The 17,455-nt window shown below is 39.2% G+C and overlaps 1 protein-coding gene across 2 annotated transcripts; it reads right to left on the reverse strand.

Annotated features, from left to right (window-relative positions):
- Positions 1-886: 886 nt before the first annotated feature.
- On the reverse strand, positions 887-10,722 carry fbxo8 (F-box protein 8). Of its 2 annotated transcripts, none has more exons than XM_061090413.1 (8): positions 10,529-10,722; positions 8,958-9,060; positions 7,056-7,139; positions 6,228-6,372; positions 5,745-5,871; positions 5,396-5,514; positions 5,012-5,208; positions 887-2,014 (listed from the first exon to the last, which is right to left on the reverse strand). In XM_061090413.1, exons 2-8 carry the CDS (start codon positions 9,058-9,060, stop codon positions 1,827-1,829), a joined length of 963 nt encoding a protein of 320 aa, XP_060946396.1. In that variant the 5' UTR covers positions 10,529-10,722; the 3' UTR covers positions 887-1,826. The 2 variants fall into 2 exon arrangements, with proteins under 2 accessions (XP_060946396.1, XP_060946404.1); XM_061090421.1 differs by lacking the exon at positions 10,529-10,722 and adding an exon at positions 10,055-10,497.
- Positions 10,723-17,455: the final 6,733 nt, after the last annotated feature.

Raw genomic sequence — 17,455 nt, forward strand, 5'->3', positions numbered from 1 at the left:
GCATTCCTCATCATTCCTTGAAGAATGTCCCTATCACATCTGAAGTGATGTTGTGAAGTCATTATAAACTGATTGTCTAAGTCAAAATGATGGATTATTCTATTGTCAGGGACGTAGTGACTGCGTTTTTATGAAATGAAGCTTTTGACTTTGGCACTTAAACATTTGGCAAAAATATGAAATTATAGCTTTTTTTTAAAAAAAAAGTAAATGAATGAATCAGAAATACTGCACATTTGACTTCAGCCAACATTTTCATCCAACTCTAGAGCCAAACTCCTGGAATGGCTTGGTGAAAAAAAAGTGAACTGAAACACAATCTGAATAAATTTGAAGCATTAATATTATGCCCATATATATTATATATAAACTTTAACATTATAAAATAAACAACTAAAACTTTTTATGCAAAGTTAGTTTCTCCATTAACCATTTTACCATCATGGCTTGCCACTGAGGTGTTTAATGTCCAATTGACACCTGCTAATAAAATGTGTTTTGGGTGATCAGATTGCAGTCAGAAGGATCTCGACCGTGATCTTTCAAACCACCTGAGGAGGTGCTTAGGGTTGTATTGTGACCACATTAAACATGAGTGTAAATGTAAATGTGTTATCAGTCTAACAATATGGGTTTAAATAATGACCACAAGACTGTTCCAAATCCCCAAACATTAGCAAATAGACACATGAAGCAGTCTTCTCCTGAGTCCTCACATTATTCAAGACACCCATGAATGGAGTGTCGACAAGACCAATTGAAAAGCAGGAAAAAGCAGGAAAATACAATGACACCTAAATTGAGTGCAATCATCTTCTTCTATTCTTCATCTTTTTAATTGTTTTTTTGACCTGCACAAACCAAAGGATTTGACATGTAAACCTAATCAGGTTAAAATCATATTTTAATGCCAGGTGTAAATGGAGTCATAGATTAAGTATTTCTGTCAAGGGAACTTGTGCAATTTGGCCTCTCATAATAGGCATGGTCTGCTTTCTAATTCATTAACTCACTTCATATCAAATGATTTCCTCTGCTTTTGTCTCACAGTAGAGCTCTGCTTTAATAACATCTTATTTGTAATGCTTTGGAGTCTGCAAACACCACTACTGCCTCTGCTGATTTTTGGTGCCTATACCCCCTTATGAATTTGTGACACTCATTAGACAAGCAATTTAAAACACAGGGAAAAAGGATGAGATATAGGATGAAAATGCTAAAATGTTCTTTTAGTTGAATCTTGACACATGGACATTCTGGTTATGACCACAATCACATGTCAGAAGTTACACTGGTAAATACTTTACTAGTGACTGATCTTATGCTAGCCTTGGTCCTTTGTTTCACTTCCCAAAATAATAGGTGGACCAGTCTTTATCCTACCAGTGAATAAGAAACTACTCCTGTCCAATAGTTAATCAGCACAACTCCTCCAGCATCTGTGACCAGCCGAAGTGAAGTTCTCCCCTTCCTCCTAGACCCTTCACCAATCATTAGTCCCCATGTGTCAGTGCAGTATCATAGTTCGTCCTCTTGATACGGCCTCATTCTTCACTTTTAAAGACATTTAGATGATGTTGCTCCTGTAATTTTACGCTAATAGCATCACTAATATTTGGTAGCACAGTCATAGTCATAGTCTCACAGTGTAGCAGATCATTTTCTTTGTTTTACTAATATTTAAATAAGATTTATTTGTAGTTACATTCTTCAAAGGACATGTTCTTCCAGTTCCACAGTGCTCCAGACATGTATAGGATCCAAATCACCACTTCCTGTGATTCAGTGCAGTATGAGGATGTATACTGGGCCGCTGGTTGGTGCAGCTATGCAGCCACATGGCCAATCAGATATATATTGTCATAGAGGTGGCCAACAAAGTCATCTGAGACATTATGTGCTGCTCGGCGAGTGTTCCTGATAAACTCCCTCTTCGACATTTTGTTTTTGACATGGGGGCTGGTCAGGTCGATGGACAGCAGGATCAGACTGTAGCACAGTACGTAGACAGCATCTGCAGAGAGATGACAGGATATGGTGATTTAATGTCATTGTTTCCCAAAAGCTTTTAAAAATCCTAAGCTGAATTTGGCACTTAGGAGAACAAGTAAAGAGTCTAATGTGAGCGGGGATGTTAACACTACAGGACAATGCTTAGAATCTCTAACCTCTAAAGGCCGGGGCATGCTTCTGCGTTTCAGGGACACGCAAGCGCAAGAGCCCTTCCGGGCCCCTTACGTGCTTACGTATCCCTTCTTGCGTGCTTGCGTGTGTCGCCCAATTTTTCTAACTATACGGCAAAGCTACGCAAGCCTCACGAAGCCCGCAAGGCTGTGATTGGTCTGCTAACTACATCCTTTCCGGAGTCCCATTCAGGTTTCATGCCCCATAATACCGGCAGAAACCACGGAAGATTTAGAAGAACGAATATGGACCAAATAGAAGAGCGTTTGGCAGAAGAGATCCGAAAGTATGCCCACTTGTATAATGGAAGATATGGGACAAATTTGTCCGCCAGAAAAAGGCTATGAGGAGCAGCAGTGGCGATGTAAATAAACAGTCGACGACAACTGCCACACACAAAGAAGGCGTCTCTAAGGTCTTCGACAAAAAACGTTACTCCGCCTAGTGTTCTGGCGGTGAACTGCTTTGCAACACGCGCAACCCTTGGAGAACCATAAATTAAAACCCGTCTGTCGACACAACTCCGTGAAAAGCCGCAGTTGCAGAAGCATGCGCCGGCCTTTAATCCTCTTTGAACCAAAATATTTCTGAAAAAGAACCACTGTAAAGAGAGAAAAAGGTCAGTAAAGAAAACATTAGCACTCTCTGAATAGGACTTATCTTATGTGGAATGTAAACCTAAAATATGATAAACAAACAGACAAGTTTGTATAGTGCTACTATGGAGAGGCAGAGTAACAGTAAAATTATCTGCCTTTGGAAAGCAGCTATCCATACATCTGTAGCCATGGGCCTGGAACAATTACTCTAATCCTACTGGTGCTATTAATCCTAGAAGTAGGTTCTAGGACTGAAGAGCAACAGAGTTAGAGATTGTTTCTTTATGGTCTGCTGACACTGGCAAAGCCCTCAGTTGATAAATGGATGGTCCATTGACAATACTGAAGCCCAGGATTACGTGGGAAATAAAACCTTGATGGTTTCCCCCATTCTGTGGTTGGGAAATGGATTTGAAGTGTGGCAACTTTAAAACCCTTCTACTGTCACATCACCTACTGGTCTTCAAGCTGCAGGGTTTACGAATGGTGATTACTGGTTAAGGTCAGGATGAATTGCATATATATTTTCGAAAGAGGACATGATCCCCTAAAAGAAGCATCACCAACCAGCCAAACTTTCAAAGATTACACCAGATTTATTCAAATCTAACCACACTGTCTTAAAATTGACTGAATGTGTGTGTTGTCCAGAAGATAAAGACTCTTTTATTTTAGACAAAACATCAACAGTATTCCTCTAGCACAGCCTTCAGGTCAAACTGTCACTTTATACAAATTGTGCCCAGAGTTGTAAACTATAGGATGATTTTAGCTTATTGCATATATATCTTGTTTCTTCATGTATTTTGGCTGATGAGAAGCAAGAAATTGTGGGATAGGAATGTGAAAGTTACACACTGTGTCGCTTTTCCTATAATCATGCATATTAAGTGTTGATACAGCCTATCATAGAGCTGTTCATTGACGTTCTGGTTGTCACATAACATCTCTACAGTGAAATAAGATGGACTGTCTCCCAGATGTTGTCTAAAATGTGCAATTTTGCCATTTCCATATAAGGAAAGAAAAAGGTAAATTTTTCCTTGTTCAGGCGTTTCACTGTGGACAAAGGCCTCTACAATACCAGCCTAGAAACAAAAATGTGCATACAAATAATTTTCAAACTAAAATTACCGCCCTGTAGTTTTATTGCAGGTCTGAGAAGCATAAATGTTTTCTGAGACTCATAAGAGGTGACCACTGAAATCTAGTCTTTGAGTCCAAAGCTGCATTCAGACATGAAACGAACTCCGGAAATCCTTCAGAAAAAAAACAAAAAAACATCTCAGGATGAAAAAGGTGTGTCATAGAAGAAGATGTCAATAGAGCTTTTGGTAATAAGGACCAACACTGTTGTTGATGTGCTGTTAACAACTATACATGATCTCTGCAGTGGAATTAATAAGTTAAGTCCTGCTTCTCACCGGAGTGCTCCAGAGATTTCTGTGTTGTTGTTAACGCATCAGAGTGGAGAATCGCCTGCTGCGTTGATCATGTGTGAAAGGCAACCTCTGGATAGAGATTGCAGACATCCTCCTGAGTTCATGTCTGAAGACGGCTCTACCGACAACTAGCCAATATTTTTAATGAAATTCCCTCAAGGCAGACTTGAGATATCAAGTTTAAGAGGCCACCTATGCCTGTGAGATCACTGTGACCTTGACCTTTGACCACTCAAATCTAATCAGTTTGTTTGTGAGTCTAAGTATACATTTGTGCCAACTTTGACGAGATTCTCTAGAGGCTTTCTTATAATAAAGCATTTTTTCCCCGTGTGAATGTGGATTATGTTCCTGTATCTCTGTCCATTCATGTGTAGGGTTGGTCTCTTCCTATTTTCTATGTAAATCATGCACTTCAGTTTCAAATATTCTCAGTTCGTGTCATCATGGTGGGGAGGTTGCTATGGCGAATAATTTTGTTGACACCTCAAAGTTGCTCACAACAAGCCGGATCGTATTCTTCGATTATATTTACAATCCACCTAAAATCTTGTCATCCTGATTTCCCTCTTTTTTACCTCAGTTATTCATGTTTTAGTTTGTTCTTAGCCAAGTCAACCATCTAAGGAGAAAGTCAGATCTTTTAAGAACTTTCTCAATATTTCATCAAAAGGTAGATAGTTAGACCTATTGGATAAGTGCTTCGTTATGCTCACAACAACTACAAAAATGTGTACTAATATTCAGTGTGTTTTCAGGACTGTATGTACTGTGTGATATACTAACCAGGGCTGAGGCCCAGTTCTCGGATAAGAACTGGATTACAGGTACAAAATCTGTGGCTGAACTTCGTGATGAGGGTTTCCAGATATTCTCCTCTTTCCTCTGGTGCATGGATGTGTCTGAAGAAATCCCGGAGAGCATTGGGGAGGAACTGGTTACTGAAATTATGGAGGGTCACCAACTCGTCCAGGACATCCCGCCTGCACATACACAGACACACAAATTAATTCCCAATGGAAAAATAAAGGCAACAATTTTTATATTTTGTTTAGAAAAGGGCACCAATAAATGTATCTTTAATGTCATGGCAGAAACACAAAAAAACTACTTATTATAACAGGTGGGGTCTAATGGTGAGGCCCCTGGTCTGGGTGTGCATGTTTTAACCTCTCATCCAGATAAACTCTTAGCATCTTCCAGTTGAGCCGTCTGGTGTAGAAGATGAACTTAGCCAGCTCGGTTGGATGGTCACGTAGAATACCTTTAGACATAAAATAACTGATACCCTACACACCACAAACCACAGAACACACCACAAACCACAGAACACACACACACACACACACACACACACACACACACACACACACACACACACACACACACACACACACACACACACACACACACACACACACACACACACACACACACACACACACACACACACAATTAATATGATATGATTAAACCCTATCATGATTGTTACACACACAAACACTCAAGCATATATTACCTCCTCCGGGTTGGCATTGAATGTAAGGCTGCCTTCATCTAGTTGTAGGTATAGTCTTCTGTATGAGTAACCACCAGGTAGTCTTCTGTTGTATATGGAGCAGTGCCCCCACGTGGACTTACAAAGTCTAATGGATGAACACATGCATTATGGAACAGATGAAAGTAAAAAGTAAACGATAGAGCTTTATTGTACACATTTGCGAAAATGTAGTTTGTCTGGAGAGTTCTGAGAAAACTGACAAGGACAGTAGCTGTCAGAAACAATTGTATGGTAAGCACATAGCTAAAACATGTCATTTGTTTTCAATGCCTTGAACTTTGTCCCTTCTAAGTCTAAGTGTCTTTCAGCATTCATTTAGAATGACAGATCATAGAAGATCATGCAAACAACTGTTGTCACTGCTGAGAATTGGACTTAATCACTACATCATAACTTTAATCCCCAAAAAAGATGACAGAAACTAGAGATGATGCTCCTTACCCCTGCCATAGATACTCGTCCTTTCCCAGGCCCTGCCACACACAGCCAGCCAGGCACAGATCAGTAGCATTCAAGTATGACAGTATGGTGACTCCTAATTCAGGTGGCAGCATCTCCAAATCTCTAAAACCACGTTGCTCATGAGCTGTGGAACCCCAAAAAAGAGGAGACAAATAGACAAAAACAGACATTTAGATTTTGTTTTTCATAATGTATATTGTTATTTCAACAATGTTTACCCCTGAGACTCCTAAAGTGTTTTGTGGACTGAAACACTTCACCCACCCCTCCATCTGCATAGTGGTGAGTAGATTATAAGTAAATTCAAATTGTGCTGGCCTGCACTCTAACAATACACTCAACCAGTTCTGAATGGATTATTTTGTGTTTAATTGATCCGTTCTAGAATTTCTGTGTTTCCAGAAACACAAATAATTGAATTGTGGTATTAAGTAGTGGCACTAACACCTCACAGCAAGAAGGTTCCCGGTTCGTCTTTCTGTATGGAGTCTTTATGTTCTTCTCGTGTTTGCCAAGTAATCTGGCTTCTTCTCAAAGTCCCTCAGATTGAGGTTAGGTTTATTGGAGACTCTAAATTGACTGTCAGTGTGAATGCCAGAGTGATTGATTGTGTGTCTCTGTATGTTCACCCTATGATGGACTGGCGACCTGTTTGGGTGCCCAATGTCAGCTGGGATTGGCTTATTAAAAATAAAAATAATAATGATGTTAGATTAATGTACATTTAGACAAACTTGATAATTCAAGAGAGTGGAGTGCAGATACAGACAGTAGCTATGTCCTTAGCGTACATTTGTGTGCTCATACCTCCCCTGCATGTCCTCAGCAGATGGTAGATGTCAGGGCCATAACAGTGCGGAGGAGCTCTCCTCTGGGGACCTCCATCCTCTCCTTAAAAGAAAAATCTGAATAATAATTTTCTTGTTATCCCAGCTAACAATTTGGCTACTGACTTGGCCGTCCTCAAAACCTGGTTATTAACCTGAGTATTAAAAAAACTGGCTCAGTTCACAAGTCCAGCCACGACAATTCATGGCGAGGCAGAGTTATTAAAATGCAACATCATCAGAACCATGAGTAAAGTATTTAATATGACGTGAGAAGAAACTCCAATAACTGCTAGAAATTTAAAATACAGCAAAAGATAAAAGTGACATTCATCAAGATGACATGTTAACAATATAACAAAACTACAAAAGAAAAGTAACACATGTCTGTGCACTCAAGCAAGTGGATTAAACAGGAGATGCTGCAGTGACCAGTTGAAGAGACTTTAACTTAATTTAATGAATATGCTTGCTTGTTTTTGGGGTATCAACTGATTAAATGGCTCTCTGCTTTTCACTGCTAAAAAACATCATCATTTCGGTCACCCTCTAACATTTCTATTAAAAAAATATTGGGAAAATAATTGTGGTCTCAATTCTAATAAGGAAAATTGTAGTTCTCATTTTTTTTCAGAATCCGTTAGCAGAGAATATTATCTATTTGATTAGTTGTTTGGACTAGAAAAGTGCTATATACTGTAAATGCAGTCAATTCAATTATTCTTTGTTTCTTATTATTGCTACAGTATTGTGTATATATGTGTATATATATATATTATGAATTTAAAAATTAATTCCTAGACTTCTCAGGAACCCTAACCCTATTAATAACTCATATAAGTAAGAAATAAAGAGCTCATGAAATGTAGCTAAATGTTATCCATGCATTGAAATCACAGAGATATCATCAGCATAACTTGTAATAGAAGTGGGTGTAAACGTCTTCTTATCAACACAACATTGATACATACAAATGTTTTCCATCTACATTGCCAAACCCCTAATATTGGAAATTAATGTAGGTTTTGACCTTTGCAGTGTTTCCCATAAAATATTTAGATTGTGGTGGCCCGACATATTCTTATTTGTCATGCCACAAACCATAATGAACCTTATAAAAAATTACACTTTTCCTATTTAATTTGAACTTCTCCCTCACTCTATCTTGCACACTTGCGCTATTGCTAAAGTTTCGACATCCTGGTAGACTGCGAGAACTAGTAGCAATATGAGACGAGTGGTATATAATACAATACATGCAAGATATTCTGTTTCATTCTGTGGTCTGTGTATCTGTCACTCCGGCCCTGTTGGGCTTTAGAACGAACTGGGTGCTTGTGCTGGTGCACCCACGCTACCACCATAGACTGAATCAATTCTGTGGGAAACACTGCTGTGGTATGTTGTTTCCAGCTGATTATGTTACTCTCCTTGTACTGCATTTTATAGTTGGTGCAAGACACTTGAACCATGCATTTTTTACATTATTTAAACTTTCTGTCCAAAAACATTACTTACATTGTTGACAGATAAAACATGAATCCTTTTTTAATTAGAATTGCCGTCCGGGGACGAATAAAGTTTTTGGAATTTAACTGAATTTGAACATCCTTAGATCTGTCAAAACTGAGCAAAATGATCTCCGGCATTTATAAATCATTCAAATTTGCCATCTGATTTAAGGTATCACTTCCTATAATGATAATAAGTTGAATGTTTATTAAGGACTGAAACTCCTTCCTTCTACTTTCCTTCTCTCTAACAAGAATCTTATTTTGTCGGAAACTAAAAGCATTAAAATCAAATATTTCTGATAACACTGGCCACCTAAAACCTATACAATCCTAGACTACATCTGATGTTGAAAAATTGTAAGGATTACCTTGCTCTTGTCTTCCACCACCTTGGTCAGCCAGTCGGTCAGCTAGCTCTTCCTGAAGCTGCTGCTGTTGTCTGGGAGGCAGCCTCCACAATGCCTGACCCATCTTAATGGCAGCACAGTGCACACAATGAATTTAGATGATGAGATACAATATATATACAAATAATAATACAAAATGCTTTATTACTACCAAGTCTGACCATCATGGTAATCCGTGGTAGTAATTAGTGCTTTAACTTGTTCTCCTTTATATCTCACAGCATTGTACTGCTCGTGATGAAAGGGAATGCTATGAGGCAAATTCTGGTTCAGCAGTACTGTAGTTGTCATGGTTTATAAGCAGCTGTCTATGATATTTACATGCTTGTGCATGTAAAATACTTTACTACCCAGAATAAACTGTTAAAGATTTCCCATAAGAAAACATCTCCTCAGTGTATCTAAGAGTTAGTAATATGACATGAACACAAGTAATAAGATCACATTATACAAGAATGCACAGGATACTAGTAGCTATGATCTTTCATTACAAGCAACCTGACTGCAAATCTATCACAGAGGGTGAAACGTCAGTTCATAAAAGAAGTACCACTGTATCTGAAAACTATCACAAATAAGTCTTGTATATCAACATGTGTGTAATCATATTATGTGCCTAATGTGCTATAAACAACACAGACTAACCACCGGGACGAAAATAAAGGAATTGTTTTGCATCATATTGTTCACATTGCAATAGTGAACTCACCAATCACCACAGGCTTCATACAAACTTTGCCTGCTAATTAGGTTATTGTGCTTAAGATGAGACTCACTAAGACATTAATGAAATGAAGATGTTACAAAACTCGGGTTACATCTTGCTCAATAATGTCCACCACAATCCTCTTATATTTACCTGAACGATTTTCAGTAGTCAAGAAGTCAATGGAATCAAGTAGACTTGACTTCGAATGAGAAGACAGGCTTATTGATTCAGTATTATGAAGTCTATTTTCCTATCCCAGTGTTTGCGGTTATATGACAGACAGAACTAAAATGGGACTTTGTTCGACATTTAATACAGACAACTGAAATAATACTTGTATACAACCTACCCCTGCTGATACAATAGTGACAGCATCTTCTTACAGCATGGTCAGGGCTTTAAAATCATCTTCGCAGGTTAAATCCACGTGTGTGTGTATGTCCAGTCAACGCAATAGAATCAACAGAAACCTGCGGTAACTCTCTGGTTGTTACTCTCAGGCCGACTATTGTCAAGTGTGTTTCATAAACAAGTTCATCACACTGTCACATTACACTGTTGGAACTTCCAGCCAGCAAGGTAGTGTGATCTGTAGTCCCGCCTTCCCTGAAATACTGTTGGTCGCACACAACACGACAGCGTTCAAAATGGTCCTTCGCTGGTTGAATTGGTTTTCACTCACGCTTAGTTAGCTGTCTGCGCTAGTTGACTTGAGGAAGTCAGGCGACCCACACTCTGCTGCTGTGCTGCGCTTTAAACGACACAATGTATGTTTCTGTCACTATCATGTTTGCATGCATGGTAGGACGATACAGCAACCTACCTGAGTACAGTGGTTCCTGTGACACCCAGACCTGCACACAAGGACGGCAGGAAATGTGATTCCCTGCTACCAGGCGTGCTCAGGTGTCATTTCACTGAGCCTAGTCCACATAAAGATAGAGCAGTTATTGCTTTTCTCCATACTGTACTACAGTGCTGCTTAATTATCACATGTTGTTGTTGTTTTCTCTTTTTCTTTTTCTTCTTCTGATGTTTATTGGCGGTTGGCAAACAACTTATCGGTGCATTACCGCCACCATCTGGAAAGGCGTGTGAGTCAGAATGGATATTTACCTAAATTCTGTCTGAAGTGACTTTTTAAGTGTGCTGTCTCTGTCGATGGTATTGTGAACAGACTAAAAATACATGCTCCACTGTTTCCTGCTGATAACAATTGTTGCATGTGCCTGTGTCAGACCTGTATGACCACTTATTCTTCTTCTGCAGCTGCTGCTGCTCCTGCTCAGTTCTTGAGGGAATGTACTATAGAATATTTTAATCAATTTACATTGCCAAAATAATGATAATAGGTTTTGATCTCTCTTTGAGACACAACCTTAATAACACAACCTTATGGTCCATCTTGTTTATTATGTAGGGGGTTAAATGCAGGATGTATTGTATTCTGTACTGTGTCTCGCCTATTACATGTAAAGTTGGATCTAAACACTTTAACAGCTTCCTGACAATCATCCTCAAGAAACACAATGTCATGGTCTGTCTTCCACGTCTGTGCAATGCTTGTGACATCACCTGGGCTGACAGAGTAGAGCATTGCATAAAAAGCGGAAATAAAATGGGTAATACCTTTTCGATCAATAAGGAACCTCTCTACAACATTATACATATCTATAACTGGGGTAGCTAGGCTCCTAGAATTAACTTAATAGCTAATAAACCAAAAGTGAAACCAAAAAATGGTTCTTTAGCGATATGGTATTGTGACTGTAGCTGTTGGAAAATCATAAGTGTGTCATCAAGCTACCATTCTCAAATCACTCGTGCCCCATTGTGTTGGCACACATCAAAAATATTGGGAAGGAGACCTGGAGGGCACTCCTGGCTCCTAGTGATAGGGGTCAGAAATGAGGCGTTACCTCCTCTACCCTGATGTTTACCGGGATTGATGTTTACCTGCCACACTGTGACCGTGTTGTATATAATTGGATTGTTCTTCATATTTCTAGATGATTTTTCTATCACTCATGACCAAGCTCCATTTTGAGGAAGGTGGAGAGGACCACGAGGCTAGGCAGGGCTAAGATTCCAGGGCCCTGTACTATGAAACCGGATTTCAGGGCGGCTGTGGCTGAGGGGTAGAGTGGTCGTCCTCCAACCTGAAGGTCGGCAGTTGGATCCCCAGTGTGACCCAACTGCATGCCGAAGTGTCTTTGGGCAAGATGCTGAACCCTGAATTGCCCCTCATAGAATAACAAAGTGAATAGATGCACTGTATGAATGTGTGTGTGAATGGGTGAATGTAAAAACTGTACTGTAAAGCGATTCGAGTGGTCATCAAGACTAGAAAAGCGCTATATAAATACAAAACCATGTACCATTTGTGCTTATTGGGGTAACTTAACTTTGCACAAACGGGTATTCCGATCCAGTTCCGGCCCTGGCAATGTTGGAACCCTAGGCGAGATTTCAAATTGGCGCCCCCCAACATACACACGCAAAAAGTCATGCATCCACAATAACTTTTGGACTGTATACAGATGCACACACAGGCAGACAAAATTGTAAGCTATAAAAAACAATAAAAATATATAACAAAAAATATAAAGAGTCTGAAATCAGCTGTACTGATAGCATATCATGTCATATCGACAAAAATAAACATTAATGATGTCCACAATTGGGGTGATTCTTACCTTTATATTGTTCTTTCTTCTCCTCCTCTACTTTGCGGTGCTTTCTGAATTGTGCACCTGATATTTTTATCTTTTTTTGATTCATCTTTGACTCTAACCGCAGTCTGTCACCGCAGCATGTCTGTTCACACAGGGAGCCCATCCATTTTAGATGCTGGCTTGCCTGTCCACGGAGCAAAGAAAGGTGACATCAGCAAATGTCCCTACTAAGCTGCCAAAATGAGTAGGCTTTTATACTTCTCTTTGTATGCATCATGCTGCTATGAGGAACTGTTGTGAGGTTGTTGTTGTCAAGGTTTGTTTTTCTCTTTTTGTGCATCCAGCGGCGTCGAGTGGAACGGCATATGCCAGTCAACTCGCCATGGCCGACCTCCGACACCCAACGGGACAGGTTCTGTTTGCGACTTGGATTGCTGCTCTGGCTGGATTCGTTGCATGGTATCTAATGTGATCCCGTCTCCAGCCTGTCATTTTGCTGCTGAGAGAGGGAGAGAGAGAGAGGGAGAGGGAGGAGAAACATTGAAGAAAGGCGAATAAGGAAATTGAGACCATTTCATAGTTTAATAAAAACATTCTTTAGGGGTCCAAGCTAATTCAATATTGCACTTAAAAACTGTAACTGGCTATACAACTGACAATGGTGCACCTATGTACAATACACTGTTACACAAGTACAGTTCTTTCAGTTTTTTAAAATCCATTCTCACATTTTGTAATTCATACTTGGCCTTCAGAGAGTTGGTACATGTGCACAAGTGATAGGAATCCGAAGCTGTTTTTCAAGACATAGCACACCTACACTCTGACAAGTGCATGTTTTATTAAAACTATTTCAGATAATTGAATGTCTACTGATGCATGTTTAAATGATTTAATTCTTTGCTTTGGGTTTTTAAGCCATATTATGATAATGTGTAAACAGAGAAGTTTGAGAAGGACATTTTCTTCTTCTAATATTAATAGTTTATCTATATTCTTCTAATAGACCTGTAGTTTATCTACTTGGCGGTTACTTATGTTCGAGGTAGGTCTTTTAACATCTCATTTGTTTTGAATACACAAGTATCCACCATCGCTACAACTGGGTACCCATCATCCATATGACTTTGACGTAAGTTTTCTGCTGATAGTACAAAATAATAATAATACAAAATTAATTACACTGCATGTGTAATTAATTTTAATTTTCACCCTGACACAGTATGCTTGTTGCACACAGAGTGACAAAGGAGATGTGTTGATAGAAACATTTAAACCAGGATGCTGTGCTCTCAACGCATACTGCATGTGACTATGCAGTATTCTTTCATTAGCAAAGCTCATTCAGGACAACAGCTGGAGTGCAGCTGTTTGGTCACAGCCATGGAAACCTAAGTAATGATACTGATGTGTTATGCATTCTCGTTTCTCAGGTTCCTGCTGCAGAAAGATGGCAATATAGTTTGTTGGGCATGGACTGCCTGATATACCCCTGTAGTGTCCATGTTTAATTAATTTTCATGCCAGTGTTTTTTTTAAAAATGCTAAAAGTGTTTTTGGAAATACAGAAGGGACACATACTTGAATTTCAGGGACGCAGGTTGATAAAAATGTAGTGTTACGTGGGGAGGACTGATTTGTGTTGGTTTTGAATTCTCTTGCATTTTCATTAACCCCAGTTCTTATATCCCTTTGTGTGTCTAACTGAACAGAGCTTTATTAGTAACTGAAGAGATAGAGTAACCTTCATGGTATGAGAGGGAAAATCCAGTAGTATGTCCTGCTGCTAGCGGTGAAATGAAACTCCCTTTTTTTTTTCTGTTCATCCTGAAATAAAGTGGATTCACTTGATCTGACGTTTTCGATCACATCTTTATAAAACACCTCATTAGCTTCACACTACAAACCCTGTGGGGGGGGGAAATGTTTTTTGAGAGAGGATTCCAGATTCATTCACTAGACTGGCACTCAGTAGAGCTCAACAGAGCCGTACAGGTTCATCTCTGATCCATGCAGCTTCCTTCTACCAAGTTTTGTGGTTATTGGTCCAGTAGTTTATTACATGTTGACTGACAAATCAGAGGTGAAAACATAACCTCCTTAGCAGAGGTAATACAACCTCCACACATTTATCAAGGAAATGTCACCAACAATATTAATAATTAAGATTTAAGATACATTTATTTATCCCACACACATGCACAGACATGCACAGGCACACTCATGCAAGGGGAAATTCAACCTCTGCTTTTAACCCATCTGGTGGCAGACACACAGAGCAGTGGGCAGCCGTGTACGGCGCCCGGGGAGCAGAGAAACACAACAGGAAATTAAAAGTAGAATGAAATGTTTCTAGAATATCTAATAGTGGTCGACTTATCAATTCATTTAATAAAAGCTCATTTTCCCCTGCTACTTAGTCTATAGGGTTTTTATATTGTGTTTATTTACATTGTATATATTGGTTTATTGATGAAGGATAATAAAGATTTTCTTTTATGGACAGCTTTAGTTAATCACAAGCTGCACAAACCAAGCAAGAGCAGCAGAGGAACCCAGCAACCAGCAGGGGACAGCCTCAGGACGTCACATGGAAACCAGCAGCAGCAGAGGGATTCTGTGATTCTTGTAAGGCGTCAGAAGTCAAGTTTGGAAACTACTGGGTTATTCTCTAACAATAGGTTTTTAAAGCATGTTAAATCCTCCAGTATCTAAAATCCAAAAATATAAAAGTAACTTTTAAGTTAGGTAGTAAAGTAGAAAATATTTTTTCTGATTGTATACACGCAGCATAGAATGACACGGACACACACACACACGATAATTTGTCCATCTTCTTAGCGTGCTTAGTTCCTCAAGGGAGTCAGCAGGCGGTTTGGCCTAGTGGGTAGAGTGGTGGTTCTTCAACACGAAGGTCGCGGGTTTAATACCTAATCTTTCTTATCTTCGTGCCGGCAATATACTGAACTCTTAAGATTGGCAGGATTTCAATTACCTATTGATTGCAAAATATAGTACACTATGCACATTTAAATAAATTAAATATAAAAAAAGAAAAATTAAATGAATACAATTTTTTTTTTTTTTAAATAAAAAAATGCGCGCGCAATTCCTGCGCAGTGGGTTTCTGCGCAGGATGTGCGCAATGGGCTTCTGCGATGTGCGCAGTAGGTTTCTGCGCATGATGTGTGCAATGGGCTTCTGCGCAGGATGTGCGCAAGCAGTTATTTTTTTTAAATTTAATTTAATTTAATTTAATTTTTTTTTTTTTTTTTTTTTAATTTAATTTGAAATGGTTATGGTTCATTTTTGTTTTTAAATTTACATATTATTAGATATTGTGCAATGAATAGGTGGTTGAAATCCTGCCAACACGACAGCATGCCAAACTTACCCATGAGTTCGGACCCAGCTCCTGTGTCCACTGGTGACCTGGTTCCACCCATGACAGCGTAGTGGCGTGGGGTTGGCTCATCCCTGTGGCCCAGGGAGCGCATTTCTCCGCGCTGGTTCAGGGGTAAATTATGCTGGAATTCACAGGTGACTGACCTACGCAAGCCTGTAGCTGCCCCCCACCCCCCACCCTCCACAGGAGATTATGTGCTTGTGTGTGTGTGTGTGTGGCCGCGGCGCTCCCCGGTTCTTCCCGGCATTACGCTGCCGGTGCGAACATGGGAGAGGAAATGAGGCGGACCGCTTTTCGCAGCGCTTCAACCTCCTGTGCGTTTGTAGATCAGCCGGATAACTGATAGATATGTTGAACTGGCTTCGTAATATAGGCCCCTGGTCTGGACTACAATGACCATGCCCCAAACGAATGAGAAACGGTTCAGAACCAAGCCACGAACCTATATAGTATATTTGATGGACACATTCTGATATCTGACATTTAGTTTGCTAACAGTGTTGCAGGTCGAGCGAAGGTGGATTGGACCACTAAGACCCTTCAACAGACCCAAGTTGTAATAACCAGTGGATTTTTTTTTTCATGAACAGCTTGAATCAATATTGCTCTTTTACAATCGAGTAATAGAAACACTTTAATCAAAGGCATTGAGATTCTGTTTTGGATCATTTAGAAGCCAAATTTAAATTTTAAAAGATTTTAAAGTTGTGTAAAGATGAATTGCCATGGATGTCAGGCTGTAGTGGTTTCCTGGACATGCTGGGTTTAAGGATAATGCAACTGAGCATTGCACTGCAACATACTCTATTAATAAATTAAAAATAGATGTGAATGTATTTTTGGAAAAGTGATTGCTTGATGGACATTCTCACAGCATGTCCAGGATGTTTAGCTTAACTGTAGAAAATGAATGACTTGTTTTAACAATTTTCAGATTTTAATGTTTACTGTATTTCCTGATTAACAGTTACAACTTCCCATAGCTAATATGACAGCAATCAACTGGCAAAGGTAATGACAAGTATTTGAAGGACGATGCATAACCTGCAAACTCTATATACTGTATACTCCAAACAGGCATAGTAACTTTTTTATATTGTAATCCTACTTTACAATGACGTCATAATGACATGATTTATACCATATGATGACAAATAATTGGTAATTCTAAATAAACTGGACATCGACTTTCTAATCTTATTGGTTACAATTGTCTGTGCATAACTACTGTCTAAGGTCATTTTCTGACTTCATAGTGATGTCCTTATTACGCAATTCCTATAGCATATGATCATACATTTTTTCTTATCTATATAAAGTCATGTCTATTAAGTCAAAAGTAAATAGTAGGACGCAGAGAGACCTGGAAAAAGTAATTTTCTTGAGTTGTGTATGACGTCATGCTCTGACTTAACTCTGACTTCTTCATGACGTCCCTTATCATGTTATATAAAGTGATGGGGAATCATTTTCTGATCAATTTAAGCTTTGCATTGACTATTATTTGTTTAGATATCTAAGGCGCACACAACACACACACACACACACACACACACACACACAAACACACACACACACACACACACGCACACGCACACACACACACACACATACGCACACACACACACGCACGCACAACAGTGTATACTGATAGGTACAGTTTTCATCC

This window comes from Limanda limanda, chromosome 2 (genome assembly GCF_963576545.1).
Source record: "Limanda limanda chromosome 2, fLimLim1.1, whole genome shotgun sequence".
NCBI classification, from domain to species: Eukaryota; Metazoa; Chordata; class Actinopteri; order Pleuronectiformes; family Pleuronectidae; genus Limanda; species Limanda limanda.